Source organism: Sipha flava, unplaced genomic scaffold, assembly GCF_003268045.1.
Source record: "Sipha flava isolate LNK unplaced genomic scaffold, YSA_version1 282_pilon_pilon, whole genome shotgun sequence".
NCBI lineage: Eukaryota > Metazoa > Arthropoda > Insecta > Hemiptera > Aphididae > Sipha > Sipha flava.
The window spans coordinates 472,968-494,871 of NW_020272949.1; the positions used below are offsets into that span (position 1 = coordinate 472,968).

The window sequence follows — 21,904 nt, forward strand, 5'->3', positions numbered from 1 at the left end:
CGTTAATCAATATGCGTATAAGGTGCACGTTATTATATTATTATTGTAACGATTCGGCCCAATTTGACGCGAATAAATAATAATAACGTGCACGCGCGCGCGCGTGTGTGTGGTATAATAACCTGATTTTGGTGTCGCCGTTTCGATAAAATTTCGCCCGGAGGAGACCCTCGAATCCCCTCGCCGTGGCGGTGTCGCGCAACTCACCGGCTGCACCGGGTACGCCCTCGCGCGGCACGTAGGCACACGTGAACGGTAGCGTGCCCTTGAGCCCGGATGGGGCGAGAACTCAGCTGTTGTCGTCGTCGGCGGCAGCGGATTAAACGTACCTATATAAAGCCGATACCGTTCATCGAAGTCAACACTCAATCAACAACGTTCGGTGACTTCAACACACAAAAAGCAAAAAAAAAAACTTATTTATTTACAATGGCATTCAAAGTAAGTACACATGGCACTGTATAAATTTAACATTAATATAACGCGGGTTCATGTTTTTTTGGTTGTACTCGGAATACAGCGCTGAACCCGGGCAATCCTTTAGGTACGCATACCAGTTAAGTTCAACAACTTCGTTGGGTATTAGTAGTTTCGATTTTTTTTTCAACTCTCAACCACATTTTACTCGTCAAAAAACGCGACCCCGTCAGGTACAATTCAAACTTTTGTCCGAATTTGTAACAAGTTCGTCACGACATTACGTCAACACGAATTTTTATCTTAACCAATTGCATTTGTCTCGATACGTGCTAGTATGCTAGAAAAATGTAGTGCGATCTCCACATTCGAACCGTAAATTAACATAATCACGTTTTTTTTAGTTATGTCGTATATAATTACACTTGATACAGCTATTGGTTTTCGGGTGAGTCGGTGTGGCGTCATTATAGGATAGCGGTTAATCCGGCAAATGCACCCACGAGAAAGTAATTCAATTAATTATAAGGTTAACGGAAGGTTCGATCTGGCCTTGCACCTACTTATTTTAAAACCGTTTCATAACTTAATACGAATTACTTATAATACACACACTATACCCAACTAGATCGCAATCATGTCTTCGTCCATCGAAGAGACAAAATGAGATCTATAATTATAGATGATATTTTAATTATCCAAAACTGTACAAACGCTTTAATTATGTAATTTATTATTTTACAGTCTGTCGCCGTATTCGCTTGTGTGCTGGTCTCAGCTCTCGCCGCACCCCCAGCGTACCCAGCGCCCGCTGCTTACTCGGCACCAGCCCCGTACTCCGCACCCAAATCCTACGCCGCTGAACCCGCATACGCCCCAGCCCCATACAACTTCGAATACAGCGTACACGATGACGCCACCTACGACATCAAGAGCCAATCCGAATACAGCGACGGCAACGGATACGTCAAGGGATCCTACAGCCTGGTCGAACCTGACGGCACCAAGAGAATCGTCGAATACACCGCTGACGACTACAACGGTTTCGTCGCCGAAGTGAAGAAAGAAGGCACCCCATCTTACAGCTCCGCCCCGGCCTACAAGCCCGCGTACAAGGCACCAGCTGCCTCAGCCTACTCAGCTGCCCCGGCTTACCCAGCTGCACCAGCCTACTCCGCTGCCCCAGCCTACTCCGCTGCCCCAGCCTACTCCGCTGCCCCAGCCTACTCTGCTGCCCCAGCCTACAAGCCAGCTTACTCTGCTCCGGCTTACTCTGCCCCAGCCTACAAGCCAGCTTACAAGCCAGCTTACTCCGCCCCGGCTTACTCTGCACCGGCTTACTCCACACCAGCTTACCCAGCTGCCCCAACTTACCCAGCTGCTCCAGTTTACCCATCTGCCCCAGCATACTAATTTGAAGCAATTAGCTGGAAAAATAATTTATTGTATTTTTATGTAAATAAAATTTCAATGTGTTAATAAAATAAACTTGTTTTTATTCTACTTATCCCTCATATTCGCATTCTAAAAATTATTCTATAAAATGAACGTTGTACTGAATATTATGAACACGTTATCTTTTTTTACGCGTACAAATTATATAGTATGTATTGCTGATGGCAGATATAATTATTCATATCAAATAGGAGGTTTGTATTAAGAAATCAAATTAGTAATTAAACTGGACTAATATTCAGTGTAATACCAGAGTTCATATAGCTCGTGATGTTAGGTAGAACGTATCAAAGGTGCATATCGAAATACTTCAACTTCAAACGGATTTTATTTTATTTTATAAGTCGTACCTTTTTCTTAATAAAAACTGACATACTAAAAACGAAGTATATTTTGTTTGAACATAATTGTTCGATGGCACTAGAAATTAATCATACTTATGATCATAAAAATTGTGGTACTGTTTTTTTGTGAAAATAAAAATATAAAAATATTGAAAAATGTATAATTACAAAATATCTTTACTCGATTGTACGTATCTGCACGAGTACATTGTTTATACGAGTACGTATACACATTGTACAGACCTATTTAAGAAATCGATTGTTATGAGAAATGCTCGGCTAATATTGTATTGTATAATTTTCAGTGAACACAATGCTGGTTGATCACTGACCCAAGTGGAAATGCGTAATAAAAATAATATAATAGTAATATTAAGTATAAAAGCTTATTAAATTAGAATTAATTGAATTGGACTGTGTTTAATTCAAGGCTCATTATATTTTGTATACTAGTTATTCCAAGCCTTCAATTTAATCAACTCATTTATACAATATTACTTACGCTATTAAAAATAGTGAAGTTAAATGAGTACTAGGTAATATCGAATGCCTACATCGACTGTAGGCCATGATGAAACAGGTTTACTATTTGCGTAAACTAATTGCGATCGATCGACAGTAATTATTGTCAAAAATATAACACTAGTAACTAATAATCAATAATTAAATATTAGTAATTAAATCACCTCTTTGAACTTCGTGTGTATTTAATAGTTGTCCCGATAAGACTATATTATTTATGATTTATAGTTTAATTGTTTTAGGTATTTGTACTGTTATTTTCGTTTTTCAATGTATTTTAAATAAGAAATCAAAGAAAAATAAATGCTGTAAAAACTATATTGCAGTAAACTTATTATAATATACTTCATTATTTTTTTAATAACAAATTCTTTACGTGTTTTTTACGATTTCTAACAAATTAATACATCAATGAAATTCGAATTTAAAAATATAAAATGTATCTATATTTTTAAATTTTTGTATAAAAATATATACAATTTGACTATTGTTAAACGTTATTAATATAACTTGAAAAACCAAAAGATTATCTAACGAGGGTATATTCACCGTATCTTTCATAAAAAATAACTAAATTAAATGAGTACATATCCTTTTGATCTACGAGTATTGCAAGATTTAGATCACTAAAAGTGTAACTTTTTTAATTTTTCTAATGTTAGCTAACATTAAATAGTAAACGAACATTACATACACATTAAAATCATTTTCAAATCTAAAAATAATCCTAAGAATATGTGATTTACTAGTTAAAACGATAATTGGTTATACTTTGTAAAAAAAACAATGAATGTATTTGATAAGGAAAAATGTACCTATATTTGTGTATATTCGACTTAAAAAAAAAATTTGAAAACTAAAATGATATTAAATGAAATTTAATTTTTTTATTATTTAATTTAGTATTTTTTTATTCGTATGATGAATATTTGATAATATTATTTTGATTTATAAAATGTATTCAAATTTCATTATTTTATTAATAATTTAGGTGCATAATTATAATTGTCCTATGATTCACAATAATTTTTATTTTATTAATTAGTGATTTGAAGTATTGATTAACATATCCCTACAACACAAAGGCGGATCCAGTATTAATTTACGGTTAGAGCATTTTATACTATAAATGATATAATATAGCTGATCATAGTAATATGTAGAATTATCTTAGGAGTGAGCATAACTCTCCCTCGCAAAAAAAAAAAAAGAAAAAAGTAACAATATTGTACTAAAATGTTTAATATTTATTTTTCTTATCTATTATTTAATTCTTTTAAGTATAGTTTATTTTTAATATTATTTTTTCCATCGGACTTGTCCCTAGTGTTCCATCCCTGGATCCGCTCATGTTACTACAAGTTATTTGTATCAAATACAATCAATTTTTTTCTTTTTTTCTAAAACTAAAATCGCTTCTAGATTATCAGTTGTTTTTACATTAGTTAATTTTTAAATTTGTATAAATGAATACATTTAATGAAATATTCAAAATCTGTTATAAACGTAATATAAATGGTATAGTTGTAATCTGAATAACTTGATCATCGATATAATAATAACAGTTTTTTTTTTTTTTTTGATTAAATATTAATTTGTCTTTATCAAGTATAATTGATTTAATGTGATTTACTATTAATGAATCTCCAATCTAGATCGGTACCTAATTTTTAAAAATAATATTATATTTATTTTTGATTTCCGCTGCATAACAAAATATTTCACTTATTATACTATAGAAGTATATTTTGGATAAAATTAAAAATCCATTACTTTTTAATCAAAAATATTCAATGAACACCAGATGTAAATGAGCTAATTTTATATTAAAATAAATTAATTTAAAAATTAAAAATAAAAACCAGAAATATTAAAAACGTTATTGAGTTATAAATCAAAGTATAGTTCTTTAATAAAATGAAAATATTAAAACTAAAAACGAATTTATTTTTGGGAAAAATTTAACTAAAATGTTAAGTAAAATTAGGAATTTATTAGGTACACATTTTAATTCGTTCATGTAATTAAAAGTTATAGTAATTACAAAAGCTAAAATTTCATTTAAATACATTAAATTGTATTTTAATAATAATTTCAAAGATCTTAACTCAAATGTTTGAAATAAATGCAGTTTTTGTTATTATATAAATATATATTTTTAATAATAAATTAAATAATAAATAATATATATAAATAATATATAAATTACCTATAACTTTTGGTTATATAAGATTATTAATAATATTTTTGTATGACAAATATAAATAGTTTATTACATAAAACATTTGGGTAAAATTATTTAATGAAAAAATACTGATTTTGTATATTTCTTTCTCTGACCTTCACTCGAAATTGTTCTACAAAATACAATTATTGCTTTTAATTGCACAAAAATTATATGATTTGTACAAAGTTCGAGTTGCGTCTCACTCCCTGTACATTCACGACCAACATCATTCCGTTAGAGCAAAACGATGAAGGACAAAATATTTGATCTAAGTATACTACTGAATTTCTTTTTTTAGCTATGAGTAATTATATAATTACACAATATTTAGATTTGTTATGAGTTATTATAATAACTATATTATTTCATTATTTATACTTCTAATGATTCAAGGGTTTGTTAGTCACTGTTCTAGTTTTTATATTAAAGAAATTATACAACTTTATCTAGTGCCTATAGTGGTGATAGTTGACTATACATTGGTCAACTGACTATAGGCGTTATATTTTATGATTCAAGTCAGAAAAACAATTTATATAATTGAACTTCAAACAAGTAAAATTAATTATAGATTATTACTCCATGACGTGGTTTATGATAACTTGAGTCGGTTGAACGGAGCTTTCAAAAAATACCAACGTGTTCTATTTCAGCAATCTATGTCTATTGGTAAATCAATAAAATAATTAACAATGCCTGCGGGACAAAATACATACAAATCAAAGCATGTATTGAGTAATGTGTAACTAAAAAAATATCAAAATTAAAATGTGATTTCAAAATGATTAATTTTAAAAAGTTTATTATATACAGTATTACTTATATTACAGTATATACCGTAATGTTGTACGGTATTTGAGTGTTCGGCACCTGTTTCATTTCCCTCGCATGTTAGATCTATGGCCCTTAGGCGTGGCTAAAGGTCATCAAGTCGCAACTCAGAAATACTTTTTTTTTCTATGAGAAACAAATACTGTCACACGTACACCCTTTATATTGCGAAAAAAAAAACGTATACGAAAAAAAATATGAATAAGCATTGTTAAGAAATTATTAATCTTATAATATGTGTTAATATTTAAATAGTAAAGTGTACGTATTGTAATAGGTATCGAAAATGCGGATAATTGCAATAAAATATTTTGTATGCGAACATTCGTGATAACTAGGGCTGGGATTTTAATTTTCTAAAAAACCGCGAAAATTGACCTTAAAAAATTGCAAAAATGACTTAAAAAACTCAAAAAATGTATTAAAAAATGCCTTTAAAATTTAAAAAAAATTAAATTACATTTACATAAATATTTTATTATACTTCATATATTAATAAATAAAAAATTATTCTTAATTGTTACAATAAATCACGAGAGCGTGCCTCATGTTGTTCCCCAATAAGTTTTTGTAAATATAGGTACATATTTTTTTCTTGTTCTTCAATTTGTTCTTTTCGTTGTACTCCATTAGTATGTTTGTTTCTTGATATATGTTGTTGTATGGTAAAACGGTTTTCAACAGTAACTTTTACATTGTATACCTTACACAACAACACTAATCCGTCAGTAGAAAAAATCTATAATCTATAATTTTAAATTAAAAAAACACCAAAAATGACTTAAAAACCCTTAAAATGCTCTAAAAATGAGAAAAATGACATTTAAATCAAAAAATGTCATAAAATGCAAAAAAATGCAAAATTAAATTTCTTATTCTAATTTAAAAATTCCTAAAACATATTTGTAACAAAGCGAGCATCGTACAGAAAGCTTCAGAAAAGAATGCAAAGTGCATCGAAATCCCAGCCCTAGTGATAACAACTAAGATATCACGACGATGTAGTACACATTATAATATTTTCGATGTTATAATTAATGTAGTACAATTAAATATTATGGCTTACAATTGATGTGTACCGGACATGAATATTCCAAATATCTTCAATATTTCTACAATTTTTAGTGATGGGCATCGATATAATTTTGTGTATCAATATTTGAGTTCCGATTTTTCCGATATCGTATCGCATATCGTACTTACTAATATCGTAAGTTGTACGATATCGATATCGTATCGAAAATTTCGAAAAAACACATTTGAAATATTATATATTTAGTACTTAATTAGTTGATACTTATTAATCATTATTAATTCAAGAATTTGCTTTTCCTAGTTGAAGATAAGAAAAAAAGAATTAATTATATTTAGACAAAAAAATATAATGTTAATATAAATGTTATGAAAAATTAAAACTATTTTATTAAAAATAGCGTTTAATGCGTTCATGCGTTTAATTTTCAAACCCGATAGCTGTATTCTATTAAATAAATTTACAACTATTTGGTTATTGTTTTCAATCAAAAATGAAAATGTATGTAGATTTCTTATCAGAGTATGGTCAGATATTCTAGTGGATTTATAATACGAGTTTAAATAAAGAAGATTGTTAACTCGATCTGGAGTAGTCTACTTCTATTATTTGAAGTTAAATTGCCAGCTTTACTAAACAGACCTTCACTTGGGACACTAGTAGTAACTACCGGCAAGTATTTTTTCACCAATACTGATACTTCTGGGTTTAAATTTGAATTTTTTTCCATCATTTAAGCGGATCTTCGTTACGATGACATTTCGTACATACAGCACAGTACAATTTATCGTATATGTTAACTGAGACCTACAAATAAAGTATAAATTTCGATATACAAATACATCGTACAACACAAAACAGTATCGATATCGTATCGAATTTTCGATATTGTTGCCCATCATTAAAAATGCTTGCTTTCAAATTCACATAAAATATCATGTAGAAAGGTAAATAAAATGAATTGATTTTGTAACATATGTTGATTTGTATTGTACGTGAGTGCATTGACTATTTATTCTTATATAGCATCGCCAAAATGCTATTTCGCAGTGGGAACAGATTACGGTAGCTAATGATTAAATCCAACAGTTAGTACACATGACTTACTCGCCGCCGGTACTTTTTTAAACAATTTTGGTTATACAGTATCCCATGTCTAAACATAGCTATATAACGATATAGTAGGTCTCACATTTTTTTCGGCAACACAAAGTTTCGACATTCAACGCATTCTCTCATTAGGATGCTCGGACAGCTTAATAAGGTCCGACAAAGTAATAAAACAATAATTGTTGTTTAATTATATAATTATATAATTATTATATGGGTACCTACTCGTATAGCGCACAGTTTTACGAGCTGTCGTACGTTAGCTGTTGGATGGCCGTGTCGGAAATGAGTTTTATTACATTATAGATCTTGTCTCGTGTACTGATTCGCGACGAATTACCTATTCATTTTTTTCAACGTCAAAGTTTATGAAATTATCCATCATATTAGGCGTTGCAGATCTAAGGTTATCGTCATTTCGTTATCGTTATTGTTTCCTATTTACGACACGACGAACTACACGTAAATACCTGTCAGTGCACGTGTCAGAGGTTGAACTTTAATACCACATTACCGCCCTGGGACAACATAAAAAAAGACACCGTTGAATTGTTTTTATGTAAACAAGATAGTTAAAAGTAGTATAATAGGAAATTGGTCTCTACTCTGAAGCTCTTTGTATAAGCCTCTTACCAGTTTGGGTTACTATAACAAAAAAAAAAAAAGAAAGAAAAAATGGTAACGTAAAGTCAAAGAACGAAATAAATGCATTAAACCAATCGGCAAACTATTGTGAATATTCGCCTATTTGTCTAAAATCGTATAACTATTATAATTAATTTTGATAAAAAATAAAATAAAAAAATAAACTCCTAGGTAATTATATTTTTTTTTAATTAAGCTAAACTTTTTTAAATTTTCGCTATATAAAACAAAGTGTAACTAGTTTCATTTATTATATTATCAGCATATGATAATGATGCATTATTATTTCATGTCTAAAAGTAATAATTTTCCATGGTAGGTACTCGGAACCTAAAAGTTGGGTTGACTATTGTGACTTCTGTTCATTCGTCATTATTAAAATAAAAAATGTACCCGCAAAATCAGTACAGATTTTTAAATTAAACAATATTGTATAAATTATATATTATAAAATATAGTAAATGTGTAAAAGTTGCATGAGTACTAAAAAAAATGGTAATTCTTAAGTAATAGATATTACACCCGTAATGAATCTGACTATTTTTAAATATATATATATATATGTATATATATAATTATAATATTGTGCGAATTCTGAACATATATATATAATATCGAATATTTTTTGTTGACAAATATCAAATCTTATTAGAAAATTAAAGGAACCTATTGATTCGTTTTTTATCAAGAGAAAAAAAATTGATACCTAAGAACTCATAACTCTTGGAACAAAATCTGCGGCTTGCAAGTGACCGGAATACCATAGGGTTGGGTCGGGATACGAATTAAACCTTGTAAAAATCTCTATACTCACTAGGGGGCATTTGTTACAAACATACTATTAATATAAATTTGAAATTGAAAGCAATAATGAATCATTGCATTCGGAACAAAACATTTTCAGAGCGAAGGTCATTGATACATATTGATTATTTATCTTAAAATAATATACCTTGAATATTTCGAGTAGTATTTTCCATATTATATCTATATCTATATCAGCATGTTGTTGTATTTATTTACATTCATCGAAAATACTGCTCATAGGTTATAAACTTATAATATTTAAACGAATGTTAAAATGAATCAATTATGCATATAAATATATTTATGTACCGCATAATTTATTGTGTCACAAACGCGGTCAATAAATACATTCATTGTTCATACGATCAAAAACTAGACGTAATTCTTATTCCTAGTATAAATGTATTATATACATGATATGAAAACGACAAATTAATTGTAATCAGTCGAATTTCTTGTTGATCTTAATATCTCAATGTTACTGTAGTGATTGCTACATAACATACTGTCATTTTAATGTTAACTATACATTCGAAAAAAAAACGAGGATATAAATTATTTTGTCTAAACATATACTTCGGAGCTTTGAAAATGTGGCAAAAACATCGAGAATATGAAGTTGTTTTCGACACTTTTTGTCATGGATTTCAGTATACTGAAAATGTAACTGATTACATTTTTAATTTTTTAAATAGTTAAATGTTTTAAATAATTACATAAATATAGCTTTTTGACAAATAAAAATATAAAATAAAACATATATATTAGAATTAATTTATACTTAACTTACAATGTAATGATTAATTTACTATTATTTATTACTCGAAATAATAATAATAATAATAATAATTAATTAATAATCAATTATTATTATTATTATTATATAGATTATAATCATTACCATAAAAACATACGAATAACTTTCAACTTTATAGTATATACAGAAACCGTAAATTGAAATTTTAAAATTTATTACTAAGTCTATAGGTAGTACTAGATGTTACTAATGAATACTAATAGTTTTAAATATGTTAAACGAGTCCGACAAGGTTGAGCTTTGATATAAAATGAAAAGAATCATGTTTCAAATGAATTATGAACCAAATATGAAAGGTAGTTCATATGTTGGTCTAAAATGTATTATATAACGTGTAGTTACACAAAGTATTCGAAATAGAAAATTCATTAAGTAATAATAATTGAAAATATTGAAGTATACTTTTATAAAGTGTTCAAATCAAATTTTAAATTGTTACACTTATAGGTAAAAAACTAGTGTTACTACGGTTCAGTGTAACAATTTCCAATATAAAGTCACCCACATTTGTAATCCAGAAGCCTAACGTTTTCCGTGATGGTAACGAAAGGTCGATGAGAAAATATTGACGATTAACACATTAAATAATTTTACAATTGATCGAGTAGTATAAGAAATAGCTAAAAATGTAATTCACGATTGTATAATTATCACAGTTTATAAAAGTATATCCGATAATGGTTCTATGAACAATAAAAAAGTGTAAATATTAAAAAATAAAATGTTATAGGGTACCTAGTGTATGAACATTAATCGAGTAATCGGGCATCGATGTAGTGCCGGGAGAACGCATTCGTGGTGAACGTTCACAGACATCGTTTTCACTTACTAGTAGCGTCAGTGGGGGTTAAACTCAATGCCTGACTTTAAGTATAAAAACCAGATCATCGAAAGCCAACATCAACACTCAGTCAACATCCAGTGACTAAAACCAACTATAAAAAAAAAAAAAAAAAATAAAAAAACTTATTTATTTACAATGGCATTCAAAGTAAGTACTCATTTTATATTAGACGCATTTTTAAACTAGTTTTTCGGTGTTAAAATGAAAGTATGTTTAAATTTTCGGTATCACGCGTATACAATCATACATCACGGAACGCGTACAAAAATTCATCAAATTCGTTGAGCGTATAACGAGTTAGAAGTTTATTTCTGTTAACATTTTTAAAACTCAAGTTTCAAATTTTTTTAATTTCATAATCATTTTTAAAAACGAATATTTAGTTTTATATTTTTTTGTGGTCGATTAACTATATTGTAAAAAATATTATCCACCGCTTAGTTTTGGTATCTGTAATACACTTATAATAAATAAGATCAACTTTTATTAAAAATAAATTAAATATTAAATTTTAAATGTTTAATAAAAAGATATCCAATTAATAATAAAAAACTTCATGAGGCATTTGACTTATGCATTAAATGCGAAATGTTTTCGCGACAGTTAAAATCCAAATGATTAAATCACAAATTTATTGTCATTAAACCTTAGCAATAAATTTAATTGTAAAGTAGTAAATGTTACGTTTTTGAGTTGTACGCCTGCGAGAAAGTAGTCCAATTACTTAAGGTTAAAATAAGACGTGTTCTAACCTTGTGTCTACTTTTACGGCAGCTTAATTATTTATCTGTATCAATAACATGCAACTGTCGACTTTACGTTATTACAATTGATCCCGACTGTTCTGTGAATATTTCTCGGTTTATTCGTTTTCGTCGTCTACCACAACACATTACAACTAGATATGATTATGTTATTCAAACGCTTCACTGATAATAATAACATCAATATATTTTTTTTTTTTGCAGACCGTCACCGTCTTCGCTTGCGTGCTGGTCTCAGCCCTTGCCGCACCCCCAGCGTACCCAGCTCCCGCTGCTTACCCAGCGCCCGCTGCTTACCCAGCACCCGCTGCTTACTCGGCACCAGCCCCGTACTCCGCACCCAAATCCTACGCCGCTGAACCCGCATACGCCCCAGCCCCATACAACTTCGAATACAGCGTACACGATGACGCCACCTACGACATCAAGAGTCAATCCGAATACAGCGACGGCAACGGATACGTCAAGGGATCCTACAGCCTGGTCGAACCTGACGGCACCAAGAGAATCGTCGAATACACCGCTGACGACTACAACGGTTTCGTCGCCGAAGTGAAGAAAGAAGGCACCCCATCTTACAGCTCCGCCCCGGCCTACAAGCCCGCGTACAAGGCACCAGCTGCCCCAGCCTACTCAGCTGCCCCGGCTTACCCAGCTGCACCAGCCTACTCCGCTGCCCCGGCCTACAAGCCAGCTTACTCCGCTCCGGCTTACTCTGCCCCAGCCTACAAGCCAGCTTACTCTGCCCCGGCTTACTCTGCACCAGCTTACCCAGCTGCTCCAGCATACCCAGCTGCCCCAGCATACGGATACTCCACCCCAGCACCAGCGTACGGATACTCCACCCCGGCTTACAAGGCCTCATACGCCGCCCCGGCTTACAAACAATACTAATTCCAAATAAATTGTAGGAACAAATAAATTATTATATTTTCGTGTAAATAAAATTCAAAATTGCCATTAATTGAACTTGTTGGAACAGTTTTATTTATTATATTTTATCCTTATATCTAGATACTTCTTCCTATGTAACTTGTATAATAACATTTGATATATGGATCTTATAAATGGATTTTTTTATACAATACTACGGTATGGATTATTATTGAGTCGACATGAAAATAATTATTTTATATCGGTTTCTTGCCATAAATATTCGTGTAATACTATAGTAGTATATAATTGCTTATACACATATCCCTGAACTATCACTTACAAGAAGGATTGCCAAAAAAAAACTTAAGTTGGTTGAACAAAAATTTAATCTAATAATTTCAACATTATTCATTTTATAATTCTGAATGAGTATACGCAGTGGTGTATTTATATGCTAGTATTATAGGCACGTGCCTACAGCGAGTAATTTGAAGAATGTATTTTGTTGTTAATTATTAATTAAAATCATTTAAATATTATTAATGTTTTAGTATTTAAATAAAATTTGTTTTGATACTTATCTAATTATTATGTATTTTTATATTATAATTAAATGATAATTTAGTTTAGTATTTTATATTATTTTAATTATTTAGAGCGACAATATTCCACAAGCCTACACACGGGAAACAAGTAAATACGCCTCTGAGGATACGTATTCTATTCACGTTAATATTGCAAAGTGGGTAACTAAATCAATAATTAAAAAGTGCAATATGATAGAATAACAAGAAATTGTAGTAGTTTAATTTTCATATCACTATAATTTTAACCCAGTCGCCATTATTAATTTTATACCACATGTTGGTATCATAATATTTATTGCAGCATACTTATGTTATACATTAAAAATAACCAAATTAATAGATTATTTTGTTGTGGTGCTTAAAATATTAAAAGTATGTTTTAATAGTTTTCAAGTATGTTATAATATTTTTTTTAATACTTTAGGGCTTTTACAAAAAATAGCATATTATTTCAAAATAAATTATATAAAATAAAATTTCTTTGAAGATACACAACTTGTATTTAAACGATATTTTGAATAGCACTTGTATAAAAGTACATAATTTTTAACACCAAGAATTCTAAAATAATAGGTTGTAAAACATATAAAATGTAATAAAAATAAATTAAAAATATTTGGGAGAATAACAATTTGACTACTTTTTTGAATTCTTATAAAAAAAGAAACACAGATGGGTTAGGTTATATTATATTGAGTTATAATAAAATAATTAAATTTAAGTCATTGCAGAAATGTTATCACAATAAAAAATGCAAGTTTACAAAAAAAACTTAGCCCGAAGAAACTCAATATTTTCTTAGTTTTATTTTTCCATCTTTAACTTAAGCTTAGGAAAATTTATAAGAAAATCAAAAGACACTCATCCTTCTTTATATCGCATATTAAATTATTTGTGTAATTTTATTAAAATAGTTGTTTGCACAGTAATTATTAAATATTAATAATATTGTGTAACCAATTTATTCTTAGGTCAACTCAAACAATAAAAATTATCAACAATTCGTTATTTTTTATGTTCATTTTCGCACATGTCAAATATTCTACATTCAAAATATTCATATCAACAAGTTAAAATATGTTTTTTATAATTATTAATGATTATAACTTAATATTTAGTAAAATATTTATACTTACGTTAATAATATATTAGTACTTAAAATTTGTATTGAAATAAATACAAATAAAATATCTATAATATACAACATTTCATTGTTTAAATTGTTTTATTTATATTATATAATATTGATATAATTACCAAATTAAAAGATTGCAATTGATACCGAATATTTAAATTAAAATCGTGTAGACAATAATTTTAGCTGTTTACTATTAAATAGATAACAATGGTAAGCGAAAATTGTATGCCATATAATCTTACGTACAGCGCAAGGACGTATTTGAGGGGGAGGGGGTATTCTTCCTCCCATGGCTCGTATTTTTTTTCAATATAATACATTGATTTATTTAAAAAATGTAATGTATAAATAATTAAGAATATAAATTACTAGTCTATCATCATCATATGATAATAAATTCAATAATATGTCAATTTGATCACGGGTATCAATTTTTGTTTATCTTCATATATCATAACATTTTTGGTTGTGGAACGAATAGTTGTATTATCTTCCACAGATATTGCTACGGTTATAGATATTTACAACCATAACCAAAATATTTATCAGATAATTTAAAGTAATTTAAAGTAACAATTTTTTACCACATATTTACTAGTTAGTCATTTTTTGTTTTATTTATGCATATTGTATATTTTTGTATTTATTAGAGCTATACTTGTGTAAGTCCTTAATAATTTTACCCGCGTTATTTTTTATAACATAATATCTGGTACTTTTTGTTGTGCATAGGTATTTAGTTTTTTTTTTGTGCACAAATGCATACATATTTGTGTATTTTATAGAGCTAGAAGCCTCTAACTCAAATAATAATCATAATAACTGACAATATTTGTTTCTATATTCTCTTAGGCGTGTTTACGGCAATGACCACTCTGGCTAGATCGGTAAAATCCAGCTCCGTTTTAAATTTATGCTTGAATCATTAAAAATAATTACTAAAAATTAAAAAGAATGATTAAATAAAACAGAACTAAATAATAAATATTTTCACATAAAATATTATATATGTATATGTCTGTGACAAAAACTAACCAATAATATTTATTATCTAATATCCATAGCTATAAGTACCTGTTTAGTATTAGTTGTATTTTATGTTATATACCTTTTATTTTTTAAAGAGAGTGAGTATATTATTTACTAACTATAATTACTGTAGTAGCTACAATTACTACGTACTTACGTTCTCGTGGTAGTGTATATAAGTATATAAGTCACTCTTTGTCTTCGTATCCTAAATAAAAATTTCAATTTTCCTAATGAAAAATGTTATTGGCCATACCTGCACGAAATTTTTAAATATATTTTTGTAAATTGAAAACATGGTTAAGATCAATAATAGGCCAAGTTTAGCCTATTACAACATGTTACTAATAGGCTATTCTGCATATGCATAAAAATATTATTGTATCCATTGATGAAACAATCAACAAATTTTCCAAAATGAAAAAAAGAAATTTGGAATTAATTATTTGACTACTTACCAACCTTTTGTTTTCTACTTAAATATTTGTTAAATTAAGTTATCTATCTTAATTGTTTTTTAAAGTTTTTAAAAAATAATTAATAGGTACTATTAATACTATGATTATTTGTTGTTTTTTTTATACAGGATTCAGACTGAAGGTACAATTTTAATAAAAGAACTATTTGTGTTGTTATTATTAATACTCATTTTATATGCAGTAGGTTTTAAATATATTTATTAAATACATATTTAATTCAATTTGGTACTTGTATTTTTATTTATTTACTCTAATGAGCATCAAAAACATGAGCTATAGATAATGAAACAGGGGCGTATACAGGAATTTTTCAGAGGGGGGTTCAACATTTTTATTTTATCTGTTTTCTAATTATAATTATAGTTTAATTCAATACCAACAAATTACTGTCAATAACTATAGTTATATACACACATCACATAAATTCTGCATTAAGGTTTACTATAATAGGTAGATACTATAATTTGAAATCAAATTTTATTTGGTATAAAATCTTATAAAAAAATACATTATTTAATTAGCAATAATAAATAATATTAAAAAAGCAGTATAAATTAAACATGGTTTATACACTATAGGTATATTATATAATCTATAAACTTTTTATATTGAAGATGAATCTAGGAGAAAATATCCAATCAAAAAAAAAAAATAATAAAAATATAGTATATCTGTACATAATTTTTTTATTTTTTTATTTTTTTTTTAATTAGATACATTGTTAATTTTTAAATCAAAATTAACATTATTTAAAATTTTATAATGAACGTTAAATGATATAATATCTATATAAAAACGAGGCTTTAGTATAATGCAATAACCTATATCATATCTGTAATCTATATCGTAGTAGATATTATAAATTAGTCCAAGCTAACAAGCCGACAATTGTATCTACAAATATCTGCTGTCACATCGGTGTAGAATCGAAGTATTGATTTTAATTATTGCAGTTTACCGGTGATTATAATAGAATTATTTTGTGCAGTGTGTCAGTGTGACTTTTATAATATTTAGCTTGTTATAATATTTGTTAAGTCATATTTATAGTTAATATTTTGTTTAATTAATTTTATATAATGGAATTAATTAATTTAAATAAAGGGGGATTGAAGGCATTTTCAATTGGCTATACGTAAGTTATAAAATATAAAGGAAAAAAAATAATATCATGGCGATGTGTGAAATCAAATAACTTAAAATGTCCGGTTATTTGTCAAATCACATTAGATTACAGTAACCCACGTATAGCAAGACAGTATTTAATGGTATGTAAAAGTAATCAGAATGATGTAGATGTCACAAAATGTTTAGATATTATGCTAAAAACTATTAAGACGAATGAAATAAAACCAGCTGAAGTATTTGCCAGAGAAGTTGCAAATTTATCCCGAGAAGTTCAAGCACGAATACCGCCAGAAGAAATTGTAAAACGAAGATTATGTCGACAAAAATCTTAAAATAATCCTGTGAGTCCAATCAATATAGTTGATTTAGTATTCGAAGTTGATTTCGAGTGGTGTACTCTTAGTGATAAAAATTTAACAAGATTTTTGTTATACGACAATGGTGTAATGGCAGAAGAACGAATTGTTATATTTGCCACCGATAACGGTCTTCGATATTTAACAAAATCATCTTCATGGTATATGGATAGTAATTTTTCCCTCGCACCCAACATATTTCAACAAATTTATGTGATAAGAGTAGAAATAAATAATGTTTTCATTACGGCTATATATATTTTATAAGAAAAAAAACACAAACAACGTATGAAAAGATGTTAATTGTTATTACGGAAAAATTTAAAGATCTAGAAATGTATCCTAATCCAAATACTATAAATTGTGATTTTGAAAAAGCCGTTATAAATGTGATAAAATTGACATTCGGAGATGATATTCAAATACAGTGCTGCTTTTATCATTTATGTAAAAGTACACAACAGCAAGGGGAAAAATTGGAATTGGAAACATATTACACAGAATATGAGATGTTTAGTACATTTTATGTAATTTTAGATGGGATTGCGTATCTCCCTGTCAACGATATTGAAAAAGATAATTATTATGCATATAATTATAAAATAATTATTTGTACTATTTTACTTATATATTTTTATTTTTATTCAGGATTATTTTATTTAAAAGATAACTAGCCAGAAAAAGCCAAAGAACTGGTTACATATTTTGAAAATACGTACATTGGAAGTAGTAAACGAATAGACGTAAACAACGTAAAGTTGCTGCTTTCTATTCGCCATCGGTATGGAATGTTATGGAAACAACTATGCACGATGATAACCGAACAAATAATCAATGTGAAGGATAGAATCATAGGTTTTCAAATTTAGTAAGTACTTAGATATATCCTCCACCATCCAAGTATTTGGACACTAATAAAAAAAATGCGCATAGAGATAGCCACCAACAAAACGAAAATTGCACGAAGAGAGTTGGAGACATTGGATCCAACACGAAAAAAAGCAAAATATGTAAAAAAGAATTAGATATATTTTTAAGTGCAATAGCAAATATAATACAATAATTTATTACATACCTCTTTTTAAACAGATATTTTATAAATAAATTTTGTCCTATATAATCATTAATCATAAATAATTAACTTGAACTAACTATATTTATTTAAATACTATTTAAAACCATTACATGATGTAGTGTAACGCACTATATAAAACTAAAGATACTCGTATGATTATTATATAACACAACATATTATTTTTATTATTATTATTAAGTATTATAAAGTATTATTAATGTTAAATTTTATTAAAATGTGATTTAAAAATGAACAATAATGTATTTAAATAAAAAAAATTATCCTGGTATTAATAATAACTACAGAGTTTTATAATTTTTTTTTTTTGATTGGATATTTTGTCCCAATACCATTGAAGATAGTGGGAAATTAAAATACACTATTAAACCATTGAGTATGTAGACATTTCAATGGGGGGTCCGGACCCGGAAACGCCCCCTTGGATACGCCCTTGTAATTAACTGTAAATTATTTTTAAGTTTGTATTGAAGAAAAATTAGTTTCGCCTCCTCTATGGACTCAACTTAAATACGCCCTTGGTACAACGACTAGATGATTAAAATGTACTTCTGTATAATTTTTTTGAATTTTAACCACAGTACGCATTAAAGACGTAAAAGTGTTAACCCAGCACTGCATATGACTTATATTGTTTACTTATATCAATGAGAGTGAATTTATTTTTTATATACTTTTATTAAGACGTAAAAGTGTTAATAAAAGTATGTAAAAAATAAATTATCTTTCATTGATATAAGTAAACAATATAAGTCATAGGCAGTGCTGGATTAACAAATTTGCCGCATTGGGGCAGATTTTAAAATTCCGCCATTCAACCCCCCTCTCTACAAACCAAAATATATATTTGTATATGTACCTATATATTTTACTTATGTATACTCAATAAGTAACAACATAGTTAAAATCGTTTAATTAATATATATTTATAAACATATTGAAACATCGGTAGTTTTTAAATTTATAGACTTTAGTAGGTACTAAATCTAAACATTTCAATACAAATTTATTCAATATAAGAAATGTACAGCTATTTTTAAGCTTTCTGTGCAGCAAAATCTTTAATTATATCGTTCCAATTTATACTTTTTGGAACAATATTTTCAATATACATTAGAGCTTACGATTACATATTTTCATTAGATAATTATGTTCTCTGGTAGTTCAAAACTGAGAAGGATCTCACTCCGCTAGCATTTGGATATGATATATGGCAGAGGTGGCCAAACTTTTTTCGGCCACGATCTACTGAAAATATACTTCATCTTTGAAGATCGATTTTCTTGGAAATTTTTTTTATAAACCAGAATAAAAGATAAAAACTTAACAGGTAAAACTTATCGGCAATTTGTTCATGATCACCACGATTAATTTTTGTGCATGTGGCCTAAAAATAAATTCTAACATGATCGACTCTGAAATCGTCCGTGATCGACCGGTCGATCGCGATCCACCGTTTGGCCGACCCTAATATATGGTATAGAAACAGTAATCGTTTGGTGTTTGACCAATGCAGACGTTATTTGTGTATACAGTTTGCTCGCTTATCTGTTTTTACTTAAATCGTGCGCTCTAGATTAGATGATTTAAACGATATAATGTTGTGCAATACCTTTTATGACGATATTATCGAAGGTGATAACCTAAATTGCACCAAATGTAAAGCGATGATAAACTTCGGTTTTGCAACTTTAAGAGAGTCTGCTTTTCGATCAATGACAAAAATTGCCAAGAAAACTTGCAATGTAATAGTTGTAAATCATAAAAGCAACCCGTTAAAAAACAGACTCCGAATAATAATACAATTAAAGGACGGTTTGATACACAAAAATCACAGGATGATACAATCAAAAACCTAATTGAATCAGTCAATTTCATGAGTGATAAATTTGACAATTTTAGTAAGTAACTGCAAGAACTGATTACTACAATAAATTACATCAAAAGTGAAAACGAAATTTTGAAAACGGAAAATTGCAAACTAAAAAAAAAATTGCTTCGTTGGATAAAAGAATGAATGTTTTCGAGAAAAAGGTCATAGAAAATTTTGTTGAAATTGTGGGTGTCCCAGATTCCAATAATGAAGATTGTGTGAAAACTGTCGTATCAATCGCTGCACCTGTTGAAATCGAAAATGTATCGGTGTCAAAAGCTTTCCGGATCAACTCGAATGATATAAATAGACCTAGAAAAATAGTAGCTGAACTGATGTCATCTCAAAATAAGAAAACTTTGATCCAAAATATCAAAAAAATAAAATTTAAAGGTAAATCTGTTAACACAAATTGGAAGGATGATAAAATATATTAACGATAAAAATTAACTAACTAACTAACTATAATAAAAATGTATTTTATAAAACTAGAGCTTATGACCGTGATAAAGTTTACAAATATGCATGGCTTAGGACTCGAAAATCTTTATTAAAAAAAAGTGATCAAACTAAAGTACTAATAATTTATGACAACCAGTCTCTACTAAAATTAGAATAATTGAGTTAATATAATATTGTATCATAATTCCAATAGAAAATTGCCTAAATATAAATAGATACCTTAGTTATAAAACAAATTATTATGAGTCTTTTACTGAATATTACTGAATATCTAGTTGTAAATAATATTTTAAATTATCAGCCGAACATTGTGAATATTTTATGTTTTAATATCAGGAGTGTAAAAAAAAATTTGATGAACTCACTCTTTTTTTAGAAAATGATAAAAATAAAAATAAAATCGATGTTATTATTTTAACCGAAACTTGGCATGATTCATGTCATTGTAACTATGTAATTGATGGGTATAACTTATACTCCTCTACGATAAAAAGAAACCAAAACTATGGTATTATTGTTTTTGTTAAAAATAATATAGACGTGGACTTTTTTGAATATAACTTTATTGAAGCTAATATTACTAAACTTTCTTACTAAGCAACTTGACATTTTTTGTATATATAGATCGCCCTCCACAGATGTTAGTAACTTTAATGACACTAAAAATAATTTTACGGGAAAACAAAAAATTGATAAATACTCCATTCTTATTGGGAATATGAACATTAATATAATTGGGGATAATTTACTAAGTAATACTTATCTCGACTTATTGTCTGAACACGGTTTTGCGTCATTTATAAATGTGTGTACTAGGTTATCTAATGGATAAAATCAGTCGTTCATATTTAATCATATTTCTGTTTGCAATAACGAACAATTAATTAGATTAGTAAATGCAGGTGTTCTGCAATCGGATATTACTGATCATTTTTCAACCTGTGTTTCCATACCAGCTTACTCTTTATCGACAACAAAAACCTAATAGGTATATTTATTTAATAGACGATGATAAATTTAAAAATGTACTCAGTGAACAACAATGGACTGAAGTGTATTCAAGTAAA

The 21,904-nt window shown here is 28.4% G+C and overlaps 1 protein-coding gene across 1 annotated transcript; it reads left to right on the top strand.

Annotated features, from left to right (window-relative positions):
• The first annotated feature begins 333 nt into the window (after window positions 1-333).
• Window positions 334-12,785, top strand: LOC112685578 (cuticle protein-like). The gene is made up of 4 exons (XM_025557509.1): window positions 334-441; window positions 1,162-1,821; window positions 11,182-11,199; window positions 12,021-12,785. Exons 1-4 carry the CDS (start codon window positions 430-432, stop codon window positions 12,708-12,710), a joined length of 1,380 nt encoding a protein of 459 aa, XP_025413294.1. The 5' UTR covers window positions 334-429; the 3' UTR covers window positions 12,711-12,785.
• Window positions 12,786-21,904: the final 9,119 nt, after the last annotated feature.